This window comes from Antennarius striatus, chromosome 23 (genome assembly GCF_040054535.1).
Source record: "Antennarius striatus isolate MH-2024 chromosome 23, ASM4005453v1, whole genome shotgun sequence".
Classification (NCBI taxonomy): Eukaryota; Metazoa; Chordata; class Actinopteri; order Lophiiformes; family Antennariidae; genus Antennarius; species Antennarius striatus.
The window spans coordinates 8,506,605-8,530,483 of record NC_090798.1 but is presented as its reverse complement, the minus strand read 5'-3'; the positions used below and the strand labels follow the sequence as shown (position 1 = coordinate 8,530,483).

Genomic DNA, 23,879 nt, shown 5'->3' with positions numbered 1-23,879 from the left:
TGCATCAATTTGAAAATAATTCATCTTTTTAAAAAAAAAAAAATTATTGTGAAGCATTTCCGCGGGGATTATAAAAACGGTGGACACACACATCGAAGTTTTTGAGTGCTGGAAAGCGGTGAGGAACGAAAATACAGGTACGGTGTGACAGTTAACGTTATCGCCACTTCCAACTAGTCTCGTTACAAATGTAACGCGAGCGTACTAGCTGCGAGCTAGCTTGCTAATGTTAGCATCCCGACGACACAAGTAGGTTCGACTTGACTTTAGTGAGAGTAAAATGTCACCTCGTTCTTTTTTTTTCACTCAGACTGAGTGAATCACTTATTATCGCTACTGTTAACAACTCTCGGAGCTTGAGTAGACAACCAGGCTGAGTTTTGACCTCATCCCGGCAGCAGATATCCCGGCAGCGTTGTTGGTGGTAGTAATAGCAGCGTGAGCGACGGGAAAACAAAAGGACTCCAAAGTGTGATGCTCCACACAGATGACTGCTCACCAAAGCTGTGGGAATATTGATTGTTAGCAAGTAAACGTAGCTCAAAAACACCAGGGATGAATCCAACAACTGGTTTACGAGGATTACTATTAACATAATTAACAGTAATGTTGCTTTACTAAGTGATAATTCAAGAGCACCTACTTTAAAATAAGAGCGCTACTTATAGCAAATACTAAAAATCCACCATGTCCCCCTAAAGTTAGCCCAGAGAACAATGGCTCCATCACTGTCTGGGATAATTTTGTCAACCTTATTGGAGTAAAACCTGGAACATCGATGAGGAGAATGGAACCACCATTTATCCTATCAGTTTTCATTCGTTTTACTGACTTCAACTGATTCCTGGTTGATTAGTATGGTTTGGGTTCGTGTTGTTGTATAAACAATTTAACCATATTTCTACACGTAGAAAGTTTGGTAGCGTCAGGGTTTGTCGTGGTGATGATATAGAAGTGAATAATTGAGCACGACTGCATGAGAAATATAACAAAGTTTGGAAATTCGAATTATTTTTTAAATGTATAGATTTAGCTGGAACTATTGCTGAATTTGTTCGAGGCTACCGCTGCTGTGTTCGAGGCTATTACAACACTAAGAAAAAAATCGATGAAGGTGGACTAGAGCGGGATAAAACATTATCTTCTCCAATGTACGCATGGATTAAACTATTTTCTTCAGTTAAATTATTCGCCATATGATTTAATTAGCAGATGATGTGATGCTTGGCTCAGGGTTAGTTGTAGTTTCTGGGGCCATCGGAGCCAAGACAAAGACCCCTGGAGGTTTTCAGTACTTGTATCGTGTACCAAAGTTTGGTAGATGTGGAGTTTATCATGGAAGAATTTGATCGTATTTTATCAGGATGGTAATAAATTGAGATCTGTTTTAAAAGTCTAACTTCACGCTTTATTTGAATCGTATATGTTAAATATTTTTGCTTATTCGTAAGCGAAAGGAGGAGGACGTATGCGTCAAATAGTATTTGCGTGTACGTAGCGTTAATGCATTTAATGCATCAAGATATGGGTACTTTCTATGGTCGTTTATTTGGAACCGCATCGTGCACGAGGGTGGAGTTTTCGCGTTACTTTCTGCGTGTCCTGAGCTGACCGTCTAGTCTTTTGTGCCAAAGCGAGACTCGGGCTTTGAGTTGGAGAGGAGGAAACTGTTCTGGCCACGTAATGATACACAGCACCCACGGCGGGAGAAACTTACACTTCCTGCAGGAGGGATCTGATGTTGCTTCACGTATCTGTCCACATTGCTCTTTACGTTCTGCTACTAATTGTACTCTTTTGATGGATTTTCTTGCATGTATGAAGCCATGCGTGTGTATATCTACAATAATCAACATACCATGTACCAGAGTGAAGTTCGAGTTTTTGTACTGTGTAAGCTGAGTGTGAAGATAATTTCCCCATTGGGGATAATAAAGTGGACTTTCTTATTATTATTGAACACTGGAAGTCCACACTTTCTTAGAAAGTGGACAGCATTGACCTTTGTGTAGTCATCTGCTATCTTGGTCTCGAGGACCCAAGGAGGTCCGCAAGGACGTGTTTTTTTAACACTGGGGGCTGGTTCCCCCTCTTGCTGCTTGGTGAAGAAGTGGGCTGCTAAATACTAATGTGGCATAGATCGCCTGGAATATAAGGCAGATCCTGAGAGATTTCTCCAATAATTCATAACCATGGATGAAACTTTCCTACACTTCCTGAGATGAAAGGAAAATTTAAGCTGTAGAAACACCAACTTGCATAATTGACAGAGGCAAGGCTCCATTTTCTGGGTTGTGAGATGTTGCTGCTGGTGGACTGTCTGGAGAATGGTTGTACTAATACTGGGGTCAACTGCACTGCTGTCATGAGTAGCTAATGGGGAAAGTTGACGGTCACATTAAGCTGATATTTAACAAGCTAAACCACAGAATGGCAAGCATGGTTAATTATTAGTATTTCTGTAATCGGTTAAACTGAAATAGATTTTATTGACCTATATGTTGTATTCTACATTGTCACTAGTCTGAATTTTAAAAAAAAGTCCTCTGCATTAAAGAGCTGTGAATGGGGTCCTAGATGTGTTTAGATTTGGTCATTTGCAGGATAATTTCTGAAGTGAAATTCAACAACTTGTGTCAAATTACAATATCAAATGACTAAACTCCTCTGGGACAAATTCCTCATCCTCCTAACCCTCCACCATGTTTCCCCCCCTAAAAAAAACAATGCATTAGTGTTTGTATTCCTCTGCACCAGAGATATAAGCAGCAGTCCAAGAATTTGGATGTGATGGCACTGTCACATGAAAGTGTGTGTTGTGGTTGAGCGTCAGTCTTTAGAGACTGGCAGTTGTGTAGATGCTATTGCACTTACAGTATTACCCGCACTGTAAGGTGCACCATCAATGAATGACCTATTTTAAAAACTTTTGTAATATATAAGTGCAATGGATTATAAGGTGCACTGTTGGTTTTTGAGAAAATTAAAGGCTTTTAGGTGTGCCTTATAGTGCGGAAAATACTCTATTCATTAATAAAATAAAAATATGCTACTTAAAATCTATTTGATTGACAAAGTTCTAATGCTACTGCAATGACACCAAAAAGTTACTCTTGCCAAATGTTGGCTAAATAATCTATATTTGAATAATATATCCAGAATTTCAAACTTTTTCTCCAGTGAAAACTACAAAAAATACTGTGAAAGTGAAATACGACAGAACTAGTAAAAATCAAGGTAGACATCAATGAAATTTAAAACTTTTTGATATTCAATGCAACAATCACCAACTTTGATTGTCATAAATCAAATATGCCGGTTTTAAATAAATTCTGGCTCTCATCACTCTGCTGCTTTCTTACATTTTCTGATGTATTTCTTGAGTCAGGAGATGATTTAACCAAAACAGATTTGTGTTTCAGTGGATGGATGATTTCTAGCAAATTGAATTTTCCCCTTAGGATGACACCGCAGCCTATCCTGCACTCGAATTTTTGTTTCTTGGACCATTCGCCAAAGTGATACGTACCTTAGCTAATCTCAGCTGACTTTGGATGTCATAATTTACATAGTGCGCCTAAACATCTTTTCTGGATCTACTACTACAGTACAGTACATAAATACAGGGTTTGGTTTATGGTTAGGGTTATCTTGTGCACAAAGGTACAGCACTGTAGGCACACAAACGATGTTTGGGTGCACTATACAATTGGTGATGTCACAACTCAGCTATGGTGGGCAAATGGTCTAGGAAAAGAAAATTCACATCCTGCACCTCTAAATGTTTTATACCCTTTGTGATTTATGCACAGCAAAATATGTAAGCAGGTTTAACAATACCAAAACATCATCACAATAGAAACACTTTTTTACTGCTATATTATAAAGGAAAATCAGCATGGCTATACATTCAGTAGCTTGTTTAGCATAATATTTGTTATCATAGAGTATACATATCTCCCTGTTGACAATGCAACACAGCCTTTTACCATGACTAGCCCACATTTATCGACTGTAATTGGAGAACTTCTGAAATGATTGCATGAGATTCTAAAGATCTTATTTGGAGCTGGACACAAAAACCCTGTTGCTAATTTGTTTGCGGGATATTGGTGAGAAATGGATTACCAAGTGCATCAAGTGACATATTTCAGTTTCCTATCACATAATGAAAAGCTGCTGCATATTCACACATAATGGATTATTTTTAGAGAGATCCATCTTGTCAATCTACTCTGACTCTCATCCATTTTAGTTGTGACGTTGTGGATCAGATGTTAGTCATAATGTGGGAGATCCATAATAATTCATACTGTTTCTGCTGTCATACACTTTCATTCCCCTTCAGTGCGCTGCTAAGCTAATTCTGGGTTCCACATCAATCTCTGACATCCTGTTAACAACCTCACATAATCAGCCATGCAGAGTGAGATGCACAGATTTTACACGTGGAGAAAAATGGAGCAGCTGTATTGAATTGGTACAATCACTGTTTAGATACATACTTGTTTAGGTAGCACAATTCCTATTTGGAGAGTAACAGTCAAAGATAATTTATCATAATGGTATATTTAGGCTCTGTTTGCTCTGTTGCAGCCATGCCCTCAGTGATGGAACGCTCAGGGGCCGGGGTCCTGTCCAGGAGCAGAGCCAAGACTGTAACCAATGGCAACAGCCAGCCACATTCTGAAGAGGAGAGTAGTGATGAAGAACATGCTCACGGTAAGCACATATCAAACTGCAATATAAGTTAGAGGCTGATTCAGCTACTTACCGTCTTGTTTGCGTTGTGAACACGAAGCACATATGAAACGTTTTCCAGGAGGCTCTTTGCCATTGTGCAGCTGCATCATGCCTGCTGTTCTGGGTGCAGTTATTGTGTTGCTGCAGTGCTTCTGTGCCCCATGCACACTGTTCTCCTCTTTTACCACAATACTACTCCATTTTTCTTTTCCTCTGCTCACATACATCTTCCCCCATCAAATCTCGCCTTCAGCCACTGACTTTCTGCTTGGCATATTTTGTTTAAACTGTTTTTTAACTATCCTGTACACATGTGAGATCAAACATAGCAGTTTAATGCCTTATTTTAAAAGCCATTCACTTTCTCAGATTCCCAGTTGCTCCAGTTATTGCAACCGTCACTTTCAACCTCCACATCTTACATCATTTTTACATCCTGCAGTCTCCTCTCAATATTTCTCATTCATTAATTTTTCTTTTCTATTGTTTTGCGTCCTTATTTCATCCAGCTTCAAAGCGGTGATGTATTTTGTCAGTGTTCGTTTATATGTCCACCAATCATCATCACAACCGTTGCAGGTAGGAAGATGAAACAAAAAGCACATTACTCGGGCGGCAAAGGGGATGAAAGTGAGATGATGACCTTGACCTTAAGTAGATCAAGGTTAAATTTAAACTTTTGTACACTCACGAACTGGATAAGATAGAAAGATGTGGGAGAAGACCAGTCTAAGACCATAGATCAAAGATAATGCTTTGATCAATACCAGTAGCCAGTAGGTCAGAGCACTAGCTTTGATCTTTGACCTATGCAAGTAGGTCAGAGGACATGAGGTAGTTGGTGTGAGAAAAGAGGATGCTGAAGACAGGGTTAGATGGAGGCAACTGATTCGCTGTGGTGACCTCTGAAGGGAAAAGCCGAAAGGGGAAGAAGTAGGTCAGGGTAAAATTTTGAATTCAGGGGTGCTGAATTCTGTGACTGTATTGGTTCTTGTTATCCTTATTTTCCTTTTATTCTTTGTCTTCTTCCTGTCTCTCCTCAGCCATCTACTCCAGTTCCTATCTTCCTCGTCTCCTCCCTTCCTGTCTTCTCTCCCCAAGGAAACTGTAATATGTCTCTTCCTCCTCCTGGTCTGCTTCCGTGTTTTGGTTGCTCTTTACTTTCCGTCAGCTTTAGTTCTGCACCAATTACATAAATGAAAGTGATCAAAACATTCAGTGCTTAATATTCTTTTCAAATTGCAGATGATATATTTATCTAATATATGATGCTTTACAAAACAAAGGAGATATTTTCAGTGTTTTTTTTAAGTGATAACTACATTAATTGTGTGGTGTGGTGTGTTAGAATGAGCCGAACCGACGTGTCATTCTTTTTGGCATCGCATCAGAGGAAACTTGTCTTTGTTCCATGCTCCGCTAGAAGGCGGGTGGAGAAGAAGCGGATGTTGTGCCTTCAGAGATTCATCACACTGCATCTTGATAAGTTCTAATTACATACGCTCTTCCACTGCTTTTGCATCCATAAGGGAGTACAGAACAGCCTGATTTCTTTCTTAATGACTGAAAAGTCTGATGTGCAGACTGAATTCTGTCATACAGACAGACTTCCCCGTTTTAGAGGAACTTTGACTTCTTACAACCTTGAGAATATTACGTAGCTGTGTTTCAAAGAAATGAAATTTGGCATACAATGCTTTTATGTTTGTGCAAAGTTGTGGCACAAGCTGGTCTTTAGCTGGCAGGTTATTGTTCAGTACATTAAGATGATCAGTATGATCGACAAGGAATATCAGGTCTGCTAACCATAGAGGGTCATTTAGTTCATGAGCAGGTCGCTCTTCCCTTTCAAAAACTGGTTAATTTCTGACCTCAGAATGAAACTTCTTCAGCACAGAGCCAGCACACTTCAGAAAGGTAAAGCACATCCCCGTATTCAGCTTCAGTGTCAGATAGGAAATTATGGTGAATTATGATGACAGGTTTTACAACTACATTGTCACGCTGTAGGCCCAATGTCTTCTTGGGGGATCAGACGGTGCATTTTAAAATCATTACCTCTGCTTGCTCGCTCCATGTCATTGAAGCCATTCCTTTGTGCTCCCTTGTCATAGCTGGAGCCCCATCCATTGTAATTCCACACAGCTTCTGTCATTTAATTTTCATCTGTTGATTGTAGCTGACGCAGCTTCAAAAATGTCGTTACCCATCGTCGTACCCCTTAGACTTCTGAGATCAAGCAATAATGCAAAATTTTTCTTCAGCTCCAAAAATGAACAGCTTTGTGGTGTCTATGCTGTTTGTGCTCTTGTCAAATGAAGTTGAATAAAATCAAAAGCACAAGCTTTATGTGACACTTGTTGGCTTAAGTTAGCAGACAAGTCTTTTATTCCTCACACAGCTGTGTTTCTGGACACTCATGTTGTTGATTTCTTTTGACTCTCCTGGCACATTATGTCTGTGACTTAAGCAAGGCGCTGTTTAATGAAGTCATTATAAAAAGATTTCCTGTGTCTTGCTAGAAGTTGAGCTACTTAGTAGCTGGCTTTGGTAGCAGTCTCTTGTATTTTGTTTGGATATACTGTATAAATGGTTTTGTTTTTGCAGCTTAGTTGCCACAAGTTTAGCTTCCTCTGCTCCCTCAGTGCCGGTGTACGACAAGGACGGACTGGTGTTTTGCTTAAAAGTGCTGATGTACTTTAACAACAGTATCATTGCAAACCAAACAGACACACTTTTACCTTTGACTTCTACACATATATATATATATATATATATATATTTTTTACTCACTTTCTGCTTTGTGTTTCTTAGATTCCACTGTTTCTGGTCATCACTTGCAATATTTTTTATTGATTAATTTGGAGGGAGAGGAAGGAGGGCTTACTTTATTGATGAGTCTTCAATTTATACAAGTGACTCCCCTAGTGGTGAAACAAAGAATTACAACTCAGTCAAAAGCAAGTTTTATGTGTGGGACACATCTCCCCACCTATATATATATATATATATATGATTAATATATATGATTAAGCTAACTTGAAAATTTCACGCCGGTGTTAGCTCTGGTCTTCACATTTGTCCATGTCTCTCACTTACGGAGCCGTTTTGGCTTCGTCAAACATAGCGGTTTATATTCTTTGATTGTGACGGACCTCATGTTGTCATGTGGGGAACCCTGATGCTTTATTCACAAGGACCGAACTCACAAAGCCGGCGTCCACCCAGATGGCCGGACCGTAACGCCGAAGCAGCCTTCGTCTTCGCATTCATCAGTCCCACACACACAGAGCCATAACGGCTTCGTCGAACACAGCGGTTTTGTTTTCTTGAGACGTCAAAGAAAAAAAAGAAAACACAAAATCTGATTTCATTGTTTTATCATGGTATTTCCATGGGTTCCCTTTAGTTCCATTATATTTTTATAATTTATACTTTGTTAAGTAGGCCACATCTGGTATTTCAGTCATCATATTTTATTCAATTAAGGAACAGGATTGATATTATGACTGCATTCTCAAATGTAAAAGAAAAGATTGGAATTGTACCAGAATAAAAATGGCATGAACCAATTGACAGGAAAATAGGCATGACAATTAATATTCTGTATTTTATCATTTAATTTAACTGCAAATAAAAATATTTGTGCTAGCTCCTGTTTGAATGTGGGGGGGTAGGGGGGCTGATTACTGAATAGTCAATGTGCTGAATGTTCTGTAAGATGTGCTGGAGTAAGACACAATACTTTCATCCATTAAAAATGAAACAGAGGTCAAGCTGAAAGGAGTGAATATTTCAATAACTGAAGGTTGTGAGGTTTGGTCTGCTGACTACAGCTGATCCACACTGTCTGTGACCGATCTCCGCCACCAGCTTCATTTCAGCCAGGGCAGGTCAGTGTTGATCAGGGCCGATGTGGGTTTCCTGGCTGCGTACTATGTTGAAGCATTTCACAACTGTCGCTAGTATGTCCGCCTTGCGTCTGGAGAAGCCTTCAATGTTGATTGAGGTGTTTGCGAGCGCAGGCCTCAAAGGTGTAATTGTCTCTGCAGCATCTTTGGCATTGTCAACCAATACATTACTCTCATGGGACGGGCACAAACTCCTAAATCATCCCCATCTTGTGTACCTTGTACACATCACCCCCATCCAGACTAAAATCCAGAGGCAGTTTCTTGCACACAGTCCCCCCCTTATCAGGCTACCAAGGAATCGACCCAGACCAACATGTGGAGGGTGGAATGGCATCAACCCAACACCTGATTCCAAGAAGGGAAGGAGAGAGGAATGAAATCTACTGAATGCCTCGCCAGCGGACACGACTTCCCATGGCTGACCTTGAAGACCCTCAACAGACTGCAAGTAGAGCAAGGGAGGTGCAAAGCACTGTTGAAGGCATGGAACTACCTCACAGAGGACATGTGTGGCTGTGGAGCAGTACAGACAATGCCCCATCTGCTGGAATGCCACAATGTCCCCCAGTGCAGCCCCCAGGACCTGACTGAGCAGACCCCGTCAGCTGTATCCTGTGTCAGACATTGGCAGAACAACATCAAAGATTGCAAAGGACTAGAAGAAGAAGAAGAACTGTATGATGAGGGCAGAGAGTTCTTCTCATCCTAATTTGGTTACTCAGTGATTCGCGCACTGGAAATACTTCATATTATTGTCAGGAGATGGGGAAAATAAAAGGATGTGTGAGCTATTAAAGCTACGGTTAGCTAGCAGCCTGTGGGCTAACCTGTGTTCTTCTCAGGTTTGTTTATTTTGCTTTACATTTTATTCAGGGGTCGCTTGGTCTTCTATGGGTTTCCAATTAAACTGAAGATATTTTTCAGTCCTTATGACTCCTCCTGTCTGATAACTTGTCCGTTCTATTGGCAGCTCCTTAGAACATTTACATAAATGCTCATTCCAGATTTTCCTCACTGCTACAGTCAGTAGTTACCCTTTAACACTGTCTGTCTGTCTTTCTCTGTTTCTTTCTATCATCCCTGTGTCTATCTCTGTCTGTGTCTGTCTGTCTGCCTGTCTCTTTCTTTGTCTGTCTGTCTGTCTGTCTGTCTGTCTGTCTCTCTCTCTCTCTCTCTCTCCCCACAGACAGTATGATCAGAGTGGGAGGAGACTATCAAGCTCAGATCCCAGAGTTCAAACCAGGTGAGTATGGTGAGACAAAAGTGTGAGAGGAAAGGGAAGGAAGGAGATGACTAGCAAGAGGGAGGAAGCCAGAGCTGATGGGAGACATACTGGAAGCAGCGTAGTGTAGGAAGGACGGGTATGCAGGCGATCAAAGATATGAAGGTCAAATAAGCAACAATGAGAGGAGAAGAGGAAACGATTCCCTTTTTGTTGCTAGACTGTCATAAATAGAAGGCCACCTGTGCAATGTTCAGACTCCTTCCCGATTTTCAGATTTGGTCCTCAGTGAAACGGTTTAAAATCTTGTATGAGCAGTGAAGTAGTTGAACTTGCTTATTTATCTCGCTAGTGAAGCTAGAGATGGAGTTGAGACAGGAGAAAACCTGTCATGGTGAGAGTTGAAGGCAGTTTATACGACGTCTGATAGGACACCCAGGTGAACTGTACACTTCCTGTCTGATTCGCATTGTTCAAAGACGTCTGAGCTCGTTGTCTTCAACAGACGGTCCAGCCCGCTACACCGAGAAGGACCAGAGGAGCATGCTGGTTTGGTGTCCCAACAGTCTGCTGTCTGACACCATGTGTAAGCTGTACAGACACACACCTAGCTAACCAACCGTACATGAACTGGTACAAGATAAACGTGTCCTTCTCTTTAGTGGCTGTTAACCCTTCTATATATGAACTTGTCCTGATCTCTTTCATTTGTTTTGTATTTTTCATATTTCTGAATAACTACTTGCTTTCTCTTTCTCTTCACCTCTAGTGGATGAATATATCCTGATGGCTAAAGAAAAGCATGGATACAACATGGAACAGGTATGACGTGAGATGATCCAATACTTTCTCTTTCCACTGTTGCTATTTTGCCTGACCCGTTGCTTCCACCCCGTGTTCCCAGGCTCTCGGAATGTTACTATGGCACAAACATGATGTGGAACGCTCTCTGGCAGACCTGGCTAACTTCACTCCCTTCCCAGACGAGTGGACTGTGGAGGATAAAGTGCTATTCGAGCAGGCCTTCAGTTTCCACGGCAAGAGCTTCCACCGCATTCAGCAGATGGTGAGAGAACGGAGAAAGAAACGAGCGCTCTCTTCGAGAGTAATTAGGTAGAAAACAAATCTAATTTCCCAAAACATTCATAACATTTAATCTTTTCTGGAATCTGGTGTTTGTAGCTTCCAGACAAGCTGATTTCCAGCTTGGTGAAGTACTACTACAGTTGGAAGAAGACCAGGACTAGAACCTCTGTGATGGACCGACAGGCCAGAAAGCTGGTCAACAAGAGAGAGAAAGACGACAGGTGTGAGATACGATAAAACTTTAATGATCCCTGAGGAAAAATGAACGTGATGGAGGAACAAATAAATATTACAGGAAGGACAGGGCAGGAAGGAAACATTTGGTTCTCACAAAAGACCCATTTGAGACCTGACATTTAGAAAAGTCCTTTGTTAAGTGACACTTGGTGGATGTGTCATCCTGAGAAAAAAAAACTAATGAATATGAAAAAGCTCCATAAATTGTGTTTGGTCAAATTAGAAACGGACAAATCTCTGCAGCGTCTCACCAAGAATGCTTTTTCTTTTTTGAAATAGTAATGATGACATGGAGGAAGGCGACCCCGGCAGTGACAGTGACTTTGAGATCGACACTAAGAAAGAGGTGAATATGTCACTCACGAAGGAGGTTTTCTGAGCAACACACAACGTATTCAAGCCTCTGTAAGGGAATATTGTGCTTAATTAGCCGCCAACCGCCCAAGAAAATGCTTTATTTATGAATCGACTCAGGCAGTGAAACAGAACCCCAGCAGCACCAGCAGCACCGACAAGGCCACACCCAGCCGCGCCGGGCCGGTGAAGAAGGAGAACATCGGGGCCCAGTACCGCCACCACCCCCTTAGAGCGCGCCGCAGGCCCCCCAAAGGCATGCACCTGGAGCAGGGAGATATCACGTCCGTGTCCGCCTCCCACGACGCCGGAGTGCTGACTGTACGGCAGCTGGACACACAGCTGGTGTCACTGAAGAGACAGGTAGCGTGTGTGTATGTGTGTGTGTGTGTGTGTGTGTGTGGGCGAATGGGTGGGGGGGGCTATTATTGTGTGTTTTTAGTCCATAGACATCAACAACACTGACAACTGAAGTCCTCTAGGTTATCTATGTGACACAGTCCCGTTAAGAACTGCTTTGTTTTTAGTGTATAAACATGAAGTAAACATGGTATGTAACACGTTTGTTTAAACACAGTAAAAAAAATCTCCAAGAAATACAGTTTGAAGTTGACAACAGTATTACAGACAGAAATGTATGTTTGAGCTCCAGACTGGTGCATGTAATGGCACGTTTTAATGCCTCACGAGATGCTTTGTGTTTGTACATTTTTAAACCAGACGGAAACGAACTCAACTCTCCTCCTCCTTCACTTGTTTTTTCCTCTCAGGTTCAGTCGATTAAACAGAACAACAGTGTTTTGAAACAGAGTTTAAATGAAGGCGTTGATGCTTTGAAACCCACTGAAGTAAGTTTTTATCTCGTTTATTAATAAAAAGTTTTTACTTTCTTACCTTTATTTTTCTTTGGTCACGTCTTTTTCACCGTCTCCCCCATGATTCACCCTGGCCTTTCCAAGCTCCCACCACATAGTATTCTATCTCTCAATGGGGCTGAGATTAGTGTGAATCTGCTCTTCGTTTTTGTATCATCATCATCACCTCACTTTTGTCACCTTTTCCACTCCAGCCGGCCCCAAAGATGAACTCGCGTTGGACCACAGAGGAGCAGCTTCTGGCAGTGCAGGGTGAGTGACGGCCTTGTGTGTAGTTATCCCTCCTTTTCATCAGTCAGGCCGTTTGGCAGGAACTGCCACGGTGAGCATCATGGAGGAAGACCATTGACACAGTTTCATAGAAATCATCTCCCTGGCCTTTGTGGACAGTTATGTAATCTTGAAGGTGGTTGCTTTAGTGTGGCTGTACTCCTGGAGCGCTGCCGTCTGTTACTACTCATTTTGGTAATTTAATTTTCTACTTCATGATGAAATTGAAAAATCTTACAACAGAAATAAAGTTTTGTTTTGTCCTCTGATACAGTGGTCCCCTACCCCCGGACTGGCACCAGTCCGTGGGTCATTTGGTACCAGGCTGTACAGAAAGAATTAATAACGGAAATTACGTTTGTTTTATTTTGAAAAATTACCTGATTCTGTTACATCCATCTATGTTAGTGGTCCTCAACCACCCAGTGCTGCATCGCAGTTACATTAGGTACCAGGCAGCACAGAAAGTTTGACTTTTTTTTTTATTTTTTAAGTGATTATCAGTCTAAAAATGTTTTATTTTGCAGAATGACACACAGACGAATGCATGCGTCTATCCCGCTTGACAGGTCTCGGTCACGTGACAGGTTATCAGCCCTTACCCTAGATTAAGCGCCCACAACTGCGCCAGTTTTCTGGATTTAAGTCAAGGCAGATTATCCTGAAATCGCCCAAAAACTATCGAAAAACGCTGCTTCCATTTCCAACCTCCTATTTTTCTGAAGTGGGATATTCTGCAGTGACCGTAAAGAACAAGGTTGGGGAGCGCTGGTCTAATAACACTTTAAAGGTGAATTTTTGAATTTCAAAGTTTTACAGTAAGTTCCCTATAAAGGGTTTAAATCTAATCTACTAATTCTGAAAAATGAAGTTTAAGGACTTTTTACTATAAACAATCTATGTTCTTTAATTGGTCGGTTCTAAATTATCCGTAGGTGTGAGTGTGTGTGTGAGTGGTTGTTCGTCTTTCTTGTGGTTCAGCAATGCGCTGGTACTACGTCCGGAGCGTCACTCCACCTCATGCTTGTAAGTCTGCTGGGATAGGCTCCAGCAACCCCAGTGACCAATGAAAGTGGAAAAAGTGGTACGGATAATGAAAGAATGAAATTAATACTTGCTTATTCTGACACCAGGTGACGGATATGTCAGCGGGTGAAAGGGGGCTTCGGTTCAAATTTATGAATTCTTTGAGACTCAGATGTTTTCTTCCCATGCTGTTAGCGTACTTGTGAACAAAGCTAGTGTTATTCGCCCAGTAGAGAAAACAAGCGGAAGAGGCGATTTGTAACACACAAGGCAGCAGCGACCTGCAGATCAGGTGCACTCAGGAGGCTGACCTCAGATGAAGGTTAACAGGAAACGCATCAATGAGCTGCTGGCGGAGGAAAGAGACGACTGTGTCATCGTCTTGTTGACGGCTTTGAGAGATTCTCAGACGCTTTAATCTGACGTTCTCCCTTTTTCCTTTTCCAGCCATCCGTCGATACGGGAAAGACTTCGTTGCCATCGCTGACGTGATCGGGACCAAGACTCCAGCTCAAGTGAGCAGTTTTTATTTAGTCCAAAAAAAAAAAAAAAAAGCTCCTGAAGATAGCATTTCCTCATCTCGTCTTCCTCATCCCTCCATCTACGTGATAAGTTGTTATCTCCGTGAACCCTCCCTCTGCGTCTGCGTCCTTGAATTCAGGACGAGTGTCTGTCCTCTAACCGTCCGTGTCTGCCTGTACGCCCAGGTGAGTTCGTTCTTTGTGAGCTACCGGCGCAGGTTCAACCTGGATGAGGTGCTGAGGGAGTGGGCGGCCGAGCAGGTGGCCACCAACCGAGACCAGAGGGACCCCAGGAGGAGCAGCGTAGAGATGACGGCAGCGACAGACGAGGCTGGAGACGAGGACGAGGTGAGACCACAATGATACGCGTTTGGAAAAGGGCTCTACTTGCAGCTGTAGGTAATTTTTCATTGGGACTGAATAATAAACCTCTTTCCTGTTGTCAGCCCAGTTTTAAAACAATAACGTGTTTCCAGTAGAGAACAACTCAGAAACTGATGTTGATCTTCAAATCAAACTGAACACTGAGTCAAAATTAAAATTCAAACCACACACAGATGGGCTGCAGCATCAGGGGTGATTGATCCTGCTGGTGTGATGGAGACCTGGAGTACACAAAGATAGAAGATCTGTTATTAACCTGACATCTGCTTCCGTCTGACTCACCGTCCACGTCCTCTTTACTCTTCAACCATTTGGCTGCCAGCTCTTTGTAACAATTGATCTCCATCTGTGGACTTTTTCTGACGCTCCAGACATTTATTAGTGTTTTCTTTCTGTTGTTGACTTGACCACGAGGAGTGATTGACATAGCCCGCCCCGTCTGCAAGAGAACATCCACCTCTCCCCAGATTAGGGTGTTTTCATGTTTAGGCTACGGTAGCAGTGTGTGGCAACGTCCTGGCTGAGAGATCGACACTGAAAGTTCCTTGCATGCTGTTGAAGTCAGCTAGCATTTAGCTAAAAGCTATCCCACAATGGAAACATAGTTACCCGGAATCGTATCCATGTTTCACCAAAGCACATCAGACTGTGTTACCTTAGCTCCCTGGTCATTTCTCAAAACAGAAATATGAAGTAAGGAAGTTACTGAAAGTAATAGTAACTGTATAACTGCTGGTGCACGGTGGAGCATGTGCACCACATCAGCGGGGGCGTGTAGCAGGCGGTGACAGAGGGAGCTCATTAACAGTTAATGGCCTTTAATGCAGCCCAGATACAACGTTATCCAGGGAGCTGATTTCATCAATATTCAATCAGAAGACATTCGGGACCACGGATCAGTTTGGGGTGTAAAATACTTCAAATACAGAGCAGCTGGACATCTGGGACCTTTAACTGTAGTGGAACTACAGCCAGTGAGGCAGATGAGCAGTTCAGGGGAAGTGGGAATAATAACCTCCTCCCGATATAAAACTAATACTTTGAAAATTTAGGAATTGCATGGGCAGCTTGGTGTTTCACGTCAATGTGTGTGTCATGACGTCTGTGTGTGCGGTGATGTCAGTGTGTGACATCTCTCCTCCACACTTTGTTGTTCCTCCTCCCTTCAGGTCAAAATGGAGGACTCTCCCTCAGATGCCACCAGCGGCGGCTCCCCTCCCCCCTCCACCACTCAGACCCCCTCCTCCCTCTCGCAGCCCCCTCCGCTGCTGCGCCCCGCTCCACCCTCCGCTCCACCCAGCCTCCTCCGTCAGCCTCCACCCCTGCAGACGCGCCCCCTTCAGAACAGAGCACCACATAACCACCCGCCGCCACCGCTGATCCGGCCCGCCGTGACCAGCGCATCACAGTCCGCCGGGAGTGCCAGCCTCAGGGCTTCACCCCCCAGCTCAGCTTCTGCTGCAGGGCAGACGCCTCCATCACTGATCGGGCTCAAAGTGGAGCAGCCCAACTCACACTGACACACACACACACACACACACACACACACACACACACACACACACACACAGCTCCTATCCAAGTCCCTTTGACTGTCACATCACATGACTGATACGTCAAATGCATTAATCACACTCTGAGGCCCATTAACTGTACAAAAAACCTACCTCCATGCGTGTAAACACACACACACACACACAGACACAGGCTGAGAATTCTAAACAAACACTACCCTCACACACCTCCCTGCTGAAATCAAAGACACACTGGATTGTCAAAAAGCCATGTCCACCGAGTAAAAACCACCTACTTGTTTCCATGTCAACCACTGAACAGCTGGATTGCGGTGGAGTATGTTCATTCGAAGACACACACACACACACACACACACACACACACACACACACACACACAAATCCGATGTATATCTATGCTGTACATTCCACTGCTTAGGGAAGTCATCCCAACAACCTTCAGGAAAGGAAAACGAGGAGAGGAAATCAAGACGCCATCAGAGATGAGCCTTCATGTTCATGCAGATGAGAAAATTGTTCAGACAGGAAATGAGGCGGAGAAATCTGCACCGCCTCGTTTCGAGCTCAGCTTGAAAACCTCGACTCTTGGAGGAGTCAAAAATGTTCGTTTGCAAGGGGAACTTGGCTTTGTGATGGAAGCTGTGCTACGAGTTTGTTTCTGTGGTTCAACGTGGGGAGAAAAAGAGGAAGGCACTTCCTGTTCTCTCATAGCCATGTATTATGTGTATTAATTGGAGTGATTTCCTTTTTCTGACTAGAATATAAAAGTGAGCTAGGTAGGCAGTTAGTTGTTGTCAGTAATTTAGATAGTGCCGACTTTATTCTAAATGATTATTGAGCACTACGACGAAGACGAGCTGCGACTTAGCGCTCTTCCGTTCGTCTTTGACTCCGTGTCACCATTTCCGCCGCTCGTCCGTTCTTTCAGAGACACTTGCATAAGTGGACGGTGAACACCCGCTGCTCGGGAGCGCAGCCATACCAAACGTTAGCCTCTGTGTAAAAACGTGTTCAACAGACTGATTTCTAACGATGAAGGCCACAGTTGACCTTTTCCTGACCTCCTACTGACACTGAAAAATAATGTTCTGCCAAAGTCTGTTCCTGCTTTACAAGCTCGTCCACAAGAATGTCTCATGTCCCCCGGTCGCCGTCGAAGCTTTGGATGAATCTGCCTGATGTTTGATTGCTGTTGACTTGCTTCCTTTAAGTAGAACATTTTGGGAAATGTTCTTTTTGTTGAGAAACATTGAAACCTGTCAAGTCTGTAAAGTAAATCGGAACCTTTGCTCCTGCAGCGAACTCACTTCATAAACTAAAAATGTGTTTTATTTTCATTCTTTATTGAACTATTTGTTGGCTGTGACCAGAAACTTGTGGGATTCACTGCCGGGTGTCTGCGACTAAAACATCGTCTGGCACACAAACCCCCCCAAAAAATTAACGTTTGCACTTTAGTTTTTAATAATGAAATGAAATGGTTTAGCGGTTCTGCTAGTTGGATTGTTGCTTTTGACTGAGCCAGGTTAACTGTTAGTAATGAGCTTTGTATTGACTCCAGACAAAATAAAAGCATGACATTTTTATTTAACAAAAAACGTCTTTTTGCGTCACAGGTTGGTAGACAATTCAGTTGGATGTTTTAAGTGAATTTATTAAATGTGACGTCTGAAGGCATTTTTTCTCGGGTAGGTTGAACTCCAGTCTTCAGACGGGGTGAAGTCACTCAGAGATCTGAATGAATCCATTTAGCCATTCAGCCACCAGGAAACCAGTTTCTGCTCTTTCAGTCTGACCACACGTTTTCTCGCTCTGAACCCTTTAACGCTGCTTCGTTCAAACGTTATCTGGAGACGTCCTGACCAAAGCTGTCCCATTTCTTTTTTGTGATCTCAAACATCTGCTCATCCCTTTACGGATCTCCTCCTGTGTTCCACTGCCTTTTCTCAGCCATCTGGGATCACATTGATTTAAACCGTTTTGGTGCTTCTTCACGTTCACATCACGTCTGTCAGAGGCCTTCAGTTCAACGCTGCTCTAAGCAGGACTCAAAGCAGCCCCTCACTACGTCTCGCTTTAAAGTGGCTTGCCTTTTGACTTTGCTTGGACTTGTTTTTTGTTTGTTTCTCCAAAAATCTGCTTGTGTTCGGTTTGTGAGAAGTTGTTTACATAGTAAAAAGAACTGTTTGTGTTTGAGAAATGTTTTTTTAGAATAAAGAACTTACCACATCAGTTTGTCCACAACTTCTGTTATCTGGGGGTTTATATCCACCACAGATGTTCACCACGTTTAGGCCTTAGTTCTACTCTTTCTGGCCTTCATCAGTTTCTAGATAGCCAAAATGTTAACCCTGATTCTTCAAAGGGGAAATAATTTAGTGCTTCTGTTTTGTTAAACAGTTTAAAGGTCTACTCAATCGTTCTTGAACGTTTTCTGGTTTGACATCACAAACATGGTACAAATAGGCAGTGCTTCATTCAAGGCTTCACAGCTAAATTGTTTTATGAAGGATCCTACTGAATAAGGTTCCTTTTTGACAACCTACTGGATCAGGCCCCAACAAATGAATTCAATCTCAATGTGCTGTAAAACAACCTTCACAGGAACTGTTCTATCAGGTCTGAATTCTAGTTTAAGCATTAATCCTTCTGTGATTGCTTGTCTTTGTGGCTCTGAACTGGCGCCTAGTCTGGGATGTACCGCTGCTTTATACCCAGTCAGCTGAGACAGGCCCCACCCCCTGATGACTGTACAGAATGCATGAATGACAGGAAGGCTGATCCTATAAGAAAATTCACTTGGACTCAGACAATCATTCTCATAATGAAAACCAACGAGAAATGAAGCGATTATTATTCATTAATTTAAACTTCACATGATCAGCAAAAGTTTCAACATCGACATTTCAACTGCATCTGCCATGGTGAACACCATTTTCACGTGGACTAAAGAGGCGGACTATCATTATATCATTGTTTTTATTACTATCATTGTAATTTTTCATCATTTTGTCTTTGCACAAAAAAACCAAACAAATAATACATTTTTCAGGAGTTGATCACCCCTCCCAATCCAAACCCACCACTACAGTTACAGTTTTCTCAAAATACATTTAAAATCAACGTAAATTACAGCAATGTAAAACGAAATAAATGAAAAATAAAATCAACCCTGAAAGAGATAATATAACAGCAACAGCCAGAATAATAATTAGATTCCAATACCCAGCACCTTAATACAATGCTTGACTCTTAAAGATCTGACGTATTAAAAACTGAAAGAAATAATAAAACAACGATATGTCATTGTGTTAGAAGGAAAAGTGTTAAGTATAACCATCTCCTGGCGTTACCCCTCCCGAACTAGTGTCTGTGTGTTCTACTAATGCTCTGACAAACTGGAGCATCAACACAAAGGAGGAGGGAGAGAGACAGGAAGTGGCTTCTTCTGGTTTTGTGGTTTTGAACACGAGTGTGAGCTTCGATATTTGAAAAAGTCTTGTCTGCTTCAAGGCATTCTGGACCAGTGAGGCCTTTAAAAACGAAATAAAAACATGTAAAAAGAAAATTGGCCAAAAATGAATGAGTAGTAGTTGTCACCACCATTAACACCCTTAAATACACCGATAACTCCTGTCCCCACTCAGGGAGGGGGGCTGGGTGTCCCGTTTCATCCAATACACAATGAGCTGCGTGTTAAATGAGCGTTAAACCTAAAAAAAAAAAAAAAAAGGCAGCAACGACATGATCCAACGTGAATCTGTACAAACCCAACATTTTCAACGACACAAAAATATATTATCAAATCAAAAATAGAAGGAAATAATTCATTATTCGTCGTCCTGTAGATTTTTTGTGTTTTTTCCAGTGATCATTAATAATACACTCACACATACTGTTTGTTATACACTCCAGAGACAGCGTTGTGTGTGTTGGCCGTCATGGAACACATGTAGCAGAGTTGGGGGTGGGATGGGGGGATGGAGGCGCAGATATGTGTCGGTTCAGGGTTGACATTCTGGATATGAAGGCGTGATGCCAACCAACTTTGACAAAAAATGTACAAATAGATCACTTGTGTGTGTGCTGACATGTCCAACAGGTAGGAAACACAAATTTCGTCTTAAAAAGGCAACAAAAAAAAGTCATCAACATCTCCTTCCATCCATGAACCGTCCTTCCCTCCCTTGTTTCCCATTTGCCGTTCTTTTCCAGTGCACAACTCATTTTAAAAACTGAGAAGGAAAAAAAACCCCAAAACGAGGACTTGAGGGTTTGGTGCCCGAACGACAGACGATACATCGAGTTTAAACTGGCCTCCTCTGACCTGATGACACGGGAAACGAACAAACAGGGAGCGAAGAAGCAAAGATGGCTGTGTTTGTGCTGAGTTCAGTTGAACCAAGAGGGAGGGGGAGGTATAGAGTTTGTGTGTCTGAAGACATGGTCAAAAGGTTGCTCCATGTTTTTTAGTTCATTTTGGGGGAGCAGGGGAATGGAGAGGGTCCTCAAACCAGCAACAGCAAAGTTCAACCATTGACCATCCACCTGTGTGTGTGTGTGTGTGTGTGTGTGTGTGTGTGTGTGTGTGTGTGTGCGTGCACGCATCAGTGACCCAAGTAGTGGCTCAGCAGGAGTCCTTTCAGTTTGGAAACAGAACCACAACAAATTCAAATCGGAGTTTCCCAGCAAATTGAGGCCTCGAACCTTTAGTCGATCGTCATCACTTGTTTGATATTCAGCATGACAGAAGTTCTTCTTCAGCATTTCCTTGACTGACCATTTGTAGCTGGACCCTCCCCCCTTACCCCCCCCAAAAAAAGAAAATTAAAAAAGAAAAAAGAAGACCTGGCGGCAGAATTGTGCTGAAGAAACTGAATAAATAGAAGGTTGAAGAGAAGGGAGTGGTCAAAGTGACTTCTAAAAAACAGAGGCCAGATCAGACATGCAGAAAAGTGTAACGTCTACGCTGAAAGTGTCAAATTAAAAGCCGACAGGAAGTTAGAAGACCTTAGTCTTTAAGTACTTCATAACTAACGGCAGGACCTCAGAAAGGTCAGAACCAAAACCTCTAGATAGGAAACGTCGTCTAGTCTCAGAACAGGTAGCCCTACGTCTTTACTCCAGGTAACAATCATGGTATTTATAAAGTGATCCCACCCTACAGCTTACCTCCTGACTACCCTTGTGGCCCGGCCCTTCTTACAGTATGATCTCCTTCCTTATCACCCCCCCTTCACTCCACCCACCTCTACCCTCGGTGTCGTAAAGCACTCGCTGCTTTCCGCACTCACAGTTTGAGCTCGTTGGCGATCTTTGAGGCAATGTTCTTGAAGGCAATGGACGTGCCCGAGATGCGTTTGAAGCGCACGCCGTTGAGGGACAGGCGGGGCAGCTTGCACACCTCCATCTCCCATTGGACGAAGTCGTCGCGGGCCGGGTTGCCCGACACGCACAGCAGCATGTAGCGCTCGCGGAGCTCGTATTCGCAGCTGTTGGAGTCGAGCACCTTGCGGATCTCGCGCATCATCTCCATGGGTTCCATGGACGACGTGGTCTTCATGGACCAAGTGAAGCGGAGAGAGCGCGGCTTGGCGGCGTCCTTCTGGCTGGCGATGGCTGGAGGAGTACCGGTGCCACCTGGAGGGAGGGGGAAAGAGGAGTGAGGGGGAGTAAATGAAAGTAATCAGAAGGCAAAATGTGAAGGATAACGTCTGTGAATGAAAGATGATGCAATCAAGTACTGTTTGCATCATCATCACCTAATCAAGGGATGCAACAGGAGGAAAACATTCTCGGTTCAAATTATTCAAGATCTTTTTTAGAAAAATAATCTCCGAACATGACTGACCAACCACCAGTTCTCTTTTTAACATGTATTACTTTGAGACTCAGTGAATTACTTCGATGAGGTGATAAATGTTTTTTTCCGAGTTTCAAATGGCCCGTGTATCTCTGATTATCGTAAAATATTATTTTTGATCTATTTTAAAGAAAGGATTAAATGAGTAAAATCTAAATCAAAATACCAAAAGATATCAAATCTTACTAAATAAAACTGATGACACAAGTCAATCAGAATGATTCCAAAGTATAGTTGGGATGTTTCCCTTCATCGAGCACGTGGATTCATGTGATCTGAAGCAGTTTGTTTCATTTCAGCAAGAAATATTTATGACTCTAAAAGTCAACCATATTTTAATCATTTTAAGTAATACCACAGGATAGAAATGTGACAATATGATTGGTTCTGAATATTGGGGGGAAAAGGACATAATTATTTTAAGAATGATCTTTGATTCTTCTGCCTGTCCAACTATAAACATGAGAAGTCACTGAGGCCTCCGTACCAGTGTTACCAGATCCTGGTGAGGAATTGTTCTCATCGTTGTTAGAGGACAGAACGCCACCAGACGTCTTCTCGGACTTGTCCACAGTGCTGCTCAGCATGGACCTGAGAGAGGTGGGGAGGTGAAGGCAACGTGCCGAGGAAGAGAAGGAAGGAAAAGAGGGAAGAGGAGCAGGAAATTGAAGATGATAGAGAAGAAAAATTAGACAGACAAAGGAGGGAAAAAAGAGGAAAAGTTTGAGAATAAAAGTTTAAAAAGTTTGGAAAAGGAATGAAGAGGGAAAAAAATGGAGGAACAATTGAAAGGAAGAGAGGGAGATAATGAGGTTGTGGCAGTGAAGGAGACGAGGCTAAATTTCTTTTGAGTACCGCTGTGTGTTTGTATGTGGACATCAAGAAGGTGACAAATGTGTGTGTGAATTTAAACTGGTTGTGTGATGCAGTGAACGCTTATCTGCACACAAACACACTTTTGGTACTCTGATTCTGGTTCCCATCACACATCCACACCCCCCATGCAGAGCAGCCTCTACACCAGCAGTCCCCCACCCCCCCCCACTGGGACGCCAATATTCCACACTAATCTCCATCCCCTGACCACTTCTACTTTTAATCACCATCACCAATGAATTAGATTCCAGTCCCCACCCCCACACCCCGTCCACTCCACTCTCCCAGCCATTCAACAAGAAGAAGCACAAGAATCATCGACTAATCATCTCCCGTCTACTGATTCAAGCGGAAAATCTGGGGGGTTTTAGGGTGGGGTTTTTTTTTCGGGGCTGGTCTGTTTCTCACCTGCTCCCCTCATCCCGACCCTCGCCCTCATAAGGACTCCTCGGAAAAATCAACACAAGTTTAGTCTTTTTTGAGAGCCAAGGGCAACGAGTTGACATCTCAGACATCAATCAGCTGGTTGCACTGGTCACCCCGCCCACCTAACGTGTTCCGATCCAACCCCATCCATGGGGTCAAAGGTCGCATTTATACGGCAAAAGCTTAAATTTGGGTCGAGAGCCAACGGTGTCCAGTTTGTTCAGAGGAACCACTGACAGCTCCTCACCAAAAAGATGAGTGAAAAAAGGATTGTGATGCATCAACCATGAAACCATTAATTAGGCTTTAAATTTTATATTATATAAAGTTGCACACTGAAGCTTACAGTCCGAGTGATTTATGAAACAGCCCACCTGCTGAAAGACATTTGTCATGTCTTTAGAACATACGAGCTGTTCCACACCTTCCTGCATTAACATATTAAATACATGAACAAATATCTTATTCATCTATTTATAATCTGTGCTATCAATGTTTGCAATTTGCGTTTAAAATTTCACACACTGCTTACTTAGAAATGTCATTT

At 42.7% G+C, this 23,879-nt stretch overlaps 2 protein-coding genes across 10 annotated transcripts in view; one reads left to right on the top strand and one right to left on the bottom strand.

The window, feature by feature from the left end:
• Positions 1–18,566, top strand: rcor2 (REST corepressor 2). Of its 2 annotated transcripts, XM_068308341.1 has the most exons (14): positions 1–137; positions 4,597–4,722; positions 9,844–9,900; positions 10,385–10,465; positions 10,649–10,701; positions 10,784–10,945; positions 11,062–11,186; positions 11,482–11,548; positions 11,677–11,919; positions 12,327–12,404; positions 12,626–12,683; positions 14,175–14,242; positions 14,435–14,596; positions 15,802–18,566. In XM_068308341.1, the coding sequence occupies exons 2-14, from the start codon at positions 4,599–4,601 to the stop codon at positions 16,150–16,152; spliced, it is 1,629 nt and encodes a 542-aa protein (XP_068164442.1). In that variant the 5' UTR covers positions 1–137; positions 4,597–4,598; the 3' UTR covers positions 16,153–18,566. The 2 variants fall into 2 exon arrangements, with proteins under 2 accessions (XP_068164442.1, XP_068164443.1); XM_068308342.1 differs by lacking the exon at positions 9,844–9,900.
• Positions 18,567–19,127: 561 nt separating this feature from the next.
• mark2b (MAP/microtubule affinity-regulating kinase 2b) overlaps positions 19,128–23,879 on the bottom strand; it is a 60,131-nt gene continuing 55,379 nt past the window's right edge. For 4 of the 8 annotated variants that reach the window (XM_068308340.1, XM_068308333.1, XM_068308335.1 and 1 more), the window contains 3 exons: positions 23,315–23,353; positions 22,518–22,621; positions 19,128–21,807 (listed from right to left, as the gene is read on the bottom strand). In XM_068308340.1, coding sequence (XP_068164441.1) covers positions 21,458–21,807; positions 22,518–22,621; positions 23,315–23,353 — 493 coding nt within the window. In that variant the 3' untranslated portion in view covers positions 19,128–21,457. The remainder of the gene's footprint in view (positions 21,808–22,517; positions 22,622–23,314; positions 23,354–23,879) is intronic. The other 4 variants (XM_068308334.1, XM_068308336.1, XM_068308338.1 and 1 more) reach the window with 2 other exon arrangements.